Source organism: Acanthisitta chloris, unplaced genomic scaffold (assembly GCF_000695815.1).
Source record: "Acanthisitta chloris isolate BGI_N310 unplaced genomic scaffold, ASM69581v1 scaffold36146, whole genome shotgun sequence".
In the NCBI taxonomy this organism is placed as follows: Eukaryota; Metazoa; Chordata; class Aves; order Passeriformes; family Acanthisittidae; genus Acanthisitta; species Acanthisitta chloris.
This window is the reverse complement of record NW_008680378.1, coordinates 1-5,082: the sequence shown is the minus strand read 5'-3', so window position 1 is coordinate 5,082 and position 5,082 is coordinate 1. Positions and strand designations below refer to the sequence as shown.

The window sequence follows — 5,082 nt, the reverse complement described above, 5'->3', positions numbered from 1 at the left end:
TCAGCAGGATTCCCAGCAGAGAGTTCAAATTTGTGCCACAGCTCTAAACATATCCCTTTCTATCAACTCTGGACTTATTAATTTGATTGCACAAAGTCAAAGACAGCTTGAATTGTGTGCTGGCCAAGAAGGCAGGATAAGAGGGACAGGCAGTAGCAGCTCAAAGCCACCTTGCTGCATCAAGTGGCTTTCAGAAGTCAACACATCCCTTACTGAATTCACAGGGAATGCAAACATTCCCTTGCCACAGACACACAGCAACTGTCTCTCTTGCCACATATTCAGGCCAACTTCCATCATGCACTTTCCATGAGCTGCTCCTCTACTGGGAAGGGCCTTCTCTGGCTGAGCTGAGCCTGACCCACCAGTACAGCTATTTGTTTTCTAACAACAAAAATAGCTGAGAAGAGGGTGATGGGAAATGAAGATATTAGATGTGAATCTTTGAAAACCACACATTTTTCACCGCTCCAACCCATGATTAAAAATGGAGTCACTGTTGGAAGAGATGTGTAACATTTCTAATGGAAAAATTCAGCCACATCACATGGAAAGAATATTCGAGTCCTAAGTGGCTCAAAGAACTCTCGTGGGATCAGTTAAGTTTCTGAGTAAACATGTTTGTGTGTTTGCTCCTGCATTTCCTGGTACTTTCAGCTCTGTTTGGAGGCTCCAGCCCCTGTGGCACTAGAACTAGACTCTGTCCCTACTTCCATTACCAAGAGTCACAGCAAACTGGTTTTCAACCAGCAGATCTCCCTTACCTGGTTGCCGTTCTGGAGAAGGTTGTCTTTGCATCTAAGTTTCTTTTCCAAGTCCTGAATGAGAGCCTCTTTTGTTCCTCGAATTTCTTGGTCTGATGTCTTCTGCATAGAGTTGATGCTAGCTTGTTTGTTATACATTGGTTGTGAGTAACTACTCGTGCAGGAAGAGAAAACAAAGTTATTCCCATAGGCAGCTGGACTATTTGCTAAAGCACACAAAAATGTGAACCTGCCTCATAAAAACTGTGGTTCAAATGAACCCATAAAGCATCTGGAAGATAAATAGGCAGGCTGGGTAATTGAGTATCAAAAACTTAAGGGGAAGCATCATGGTCTAACCAAGTAATTGAGTGTCCTCCCACAACACTCATTCAGCATCTCTAATTGTGCCCTGGCCCTTCACATAGCCTGATCCTGTAATCCATAGGCAAGAGGCACAATCAACTCCTGGAGCTAAGTAGTACACTTGATTCTCAAAGATGCTAGGAAAAGAGGAGCATCCATCAAAATGGGTTGCAAAGTTCTGCTGGAGGTCACAGCACTGGCTGATCTAACCCAGTGTGTGACATGCAGCAGGGCTTTGTATGCTGCACCTGTGTCCAACACTATTTCTCTTCAAAATCCTCTTCCTCCTGTCACTTGGGAATTTGTTCTGCTGATTAGAATAGGGGAAAAAGGTTATAATTCTGGAATACTCCCAGAACTGCTTGGACTTAATAACTTGTACAACTCATAACTTACAAACTTTAATAGTTTGTCCTACAGATTAATATGTCTCATGTCCCTGTTTGCCCATTAGTAGTGTGATTGGGAAAATAATTCCTCAACTCACCAGGTGTTGCATGTAAGAGCAGCTTGTTTGAAAAGCATAGTGAGGCACCCAAGCCCTTTGTTATGGGAACAAAGAACTCCACACCACAAACACAAACTCCAGTGGTTACTCCAGGTGTGTACCTAACCCCCCACACTCCTGCAGTACTTTCAGGAAACACTCCTGACTGTCCCAGCTAGCCCAGTCCATCTTACCTTCCCACAGTGCTGCAATCCAGAAAACCTCCAGAAATATTCAGATTTCCTGAATGCAAACTGACACTTAACCCTGGATTTATATCCAAACCAGCAGAACCCCCTGCCCCTATCACCTTTCTAATATTTCCAGTTAAGCATTTGTGCATATTCTACCCTGACTTTCCCCAGGACCTCCAGCTAATATTGGCAGGATTACAAATTGGTGAGAAGGCAAGGCCCAGCTCCCTTTGAGATCTCACTGACCTTGGAAGATATTTGGATTGCAGCCCAAAGGCAAAATGATATAATACATATTCAGGAAAGAATTTAGTCTTTGGTCTGAAGGGGTAAAATTTTCAAGTGGCTGCTTGTATGTTTGTATGAGCAATGAAAATGGTATTACAGGTGAGTGTAGAGTTCCATTGGGATGTGAAACCTGAAAATATTACTGAGACTTACTAAGAATCTTTGGGTTGTTTGTAAGTGAGAAATATTCCTGCCTTCCCCGGTCTCCCTGTTCATAAGCCCTGTTTCTTGAAATTTATTTGAAATGAGTGTCCATCTTCTGTCCTGAATAACCTTAATGAAGAGATTTCTGTCAAGTCAACCTAAACTATTCAAACTGACTCCAGAAAACCTACACAGCAGCCTGTGGCATGGCCATAGTGCAGTTTAATTCCTGATGTATCCCATCTCTCCCACAGAGACCCCAAGGGCAAATACTCAGCCTCCTAACCCAATTCATGCCTTGAGCATCGAAGTCAATGGAAGCTGTGCCAGTTTGACTAGGTGGTTGGATTGGGATGGTCAGTGCACAGGAGAGGCCAGGCCAGAGGGAAGCAGGGGGAGGTTAGAAGCCTGTGTATACTTACTGAGGTTCCATAGGAGAAGGAGTTTGGCTGTTATAGTCTGGCTGTGAGGGTAGCACTGAGCACAGGAATGCTGCGGGGGATTGGTTAGGCACGGATATAAGCCGTTGCCCAGATGATGAGCTAGCAGGAGACTGTGCAGATGCAGGTGTGATGGGATATGTGGATTCCTTAGGGGCACTACAGGAAGGTGAGGAGAGCGTGATTGAAGAGCTCAGCGATGACGAGGAGGAGAATTTCTGCCCACTTGGGTTACGAGGCTGTATGAGGATGGAGGACTGTTTGATTTCTCTGCTTGGCTCTGTAGAGGCTGCAGGTCCCAGAGGCTGCTGTTGCCCTTGACACATATTCTTAGACTGGATAAAGTGTTTTGGACGTTCGTAGTTAAACATGGTTGGTTGGCACATAGAGGAAACGGATGGGAGATTAGGGACACTCATAGGAGAGGTTTCACGGCTGTCCTGGGATTTTGTTGGTGATAATTGGCTCTGGATAGGTGGCTGGTAAAAACTAGGTGGTAGGCCACAAAAGTTTTCTTGGCTGGGCTCCTGGATAGAATGGAACCCTTGCCTTGCAGAATAGAGGCTTTCCTGGTGTGGATTTTCCCTTAAGGAAGACAATACAGATAAAATAAATTGTACATCACAAGTTGAATCACAAAAATACTGTGTTGTGAGCAGTCATTAGCAACCCAAAGAGTATGAAGTTCAGGCAACTGACATTTAAAGCTTAAGCTTAAAATATAGATATTTAGGATTTATTAGAGCTATTCCAGAAGTGTATGAACATTTGGATTACAATAACAAGCCATGCAGTCTATCAGACTCAGGCACAGTGCTCACTGTGGCTGTCTCATATGCCAGAGCCCAGTAAATTCTGAAAGGAAGAGCAATGGGTTTATCAAGATGCCCTGCCACCTGCAGAAGTCTACAGATGACCATAGATAATACTGCTAAGCAAGGTAATTTGCCACATATCATCTTCACTAAAGACCTCTGGATCCTGCTGTTTTGTGCCCTGACAAAATACTAACTGTAGGATTATGCAGAGAACTGTACTTGTGTGGAGAAATTCCTTGTACCATAGGGAAGCATGAAATAGGTTCCACATTCTTTTCAGCCTAAAACTAAGCCTTTAAAACCAAGTATTCTGATTTCTTCTCTAATGGGTTTTGAATTCAGAGCTTTTTATATCCAGTTGAGATTCAGGATTGGAATGGCAAGGACTCTGCTTCTCTGGGGTGTTTTCCCAAGATTTACTGTTAGGGCTGCTAATTGCCAGAATGACATTAGCTGCAGGATAAGGGAGGGTAAGCCAAGCTGCTCAGAGGTCCTGCATTTATTTTGCAGGAGCTTGATATTTAAATCTGGGCTCTCCATCAACTCAAAACCCAGGAAAGTTTCATTAGAGTCAACTGAGCAAGCTTGTTAAAGTGGGCAAACAACTTCAGCTCCAGGATAAATAAATAACCCCCCAAAATGAACATAAAGCTACTAATAAAAAAAATGAGCCTATAAATCCACACAGTTACATGTGCTGGAAAAAATTGTAATCTTGCCCCACCGAGATCAGCTGTTTTGCTGCTATATATACCCAGTATATTGTATTCCTCTCATTGGAAAGCCTGAAGAAGGGCTCCACGAGGTCATAAATTCCCAAGGGGGTAGATAACTGAAGACAGGGCTTTCATTTTAAAGATTCAAGGCTTTCATTTCCTAAAGGTAATCATCAATATTGGTTATAAATTAACTGTATGTAAACAGAGGTTTTTAGAGTATAAATTCCCTAACTTTCCCCTTGTCATGCTCTTGGAATTTGAAGCTGGCTCAAATTTTTTGGAGCACGGCCACGCTGTGTTCTCATTCACCAGCGCAGAAAACTCGTTGAGTCTTGTCTTTATCCCATTGTTATATCACTACCTGTGCACAGGTTTATACATTTGTTTTACCTACAGGCTGTATAGAGAAACAACATTTATTTTTTTCTAGAGCATGACACTTAACCAAGCTCCAAGGCAGTGTCACTTCTCACAGCAAAATAAGTTACGTTTCCCTCAAACCATCCCACCTCGAGTCGGCAAACAAACAAATAAACCCAAAAAGACTTTTGACCTTACGAGATGAAAACAGTAAGAACTCATAGGGACAGCTTGCTTTTTGAAAAAGAAAAGACAACAGCTTTTTTTTTTTTTGCTTTGTGCCACCCATGTTACCTTTGACACCTTAAAGGTAACTTTTCATTCCCAGCGCGCTGCACTCCCTCCTACCACCTCCCTTACCAGCTTCAAAATCAAAAACGACACGGAAAAAAACCCCAGACAAGCACCTTACCTACAGTTTAGGAGTTGTCACCTGGGCTTTAAGCTGTATTTTGGGGAAGGGACGTTCATTCCCTAACCCGAGCTGTCATAGTCACCCTGTGCGCGGCGTTATGAGACCGGA

The 5,082-nt window shown here is 43.2% G+C and overlaps 1 protein-coding gene across 1 annotated transcript in view; it reads right to left on the bottom strand.

Annotated features, from left to right (window-relative positions):
• Window positions 1–5,024, bottom strand: part of MYOT (myotilin) — a 12,403-nt gene extending 7,379 nt beyond the window's left edge. The window contains exons 1-3 of the mRNA XM_009077680.1: window positions 4,972–5,024; window positions 2,645–3,247; window positions 765–915 (exon numbers count right to left, since the gene is read on the bottom strand). Of these exons, the coding sequence (XP_009075928.1) occupies window positions 765–915; window positions 2,645–3,081 (588 nt within the window). The 5' untranslated portion in view covers window positions 3,082–3,247; window positions 4,972–5,024. The remainder of the gene's footprint in view (window positions 1–764; window positions 916–2,644; window positions 3,248–4,971) is intronic.
• Window positions 5,025–5,082: the final 58 nt, after the last annotated feature.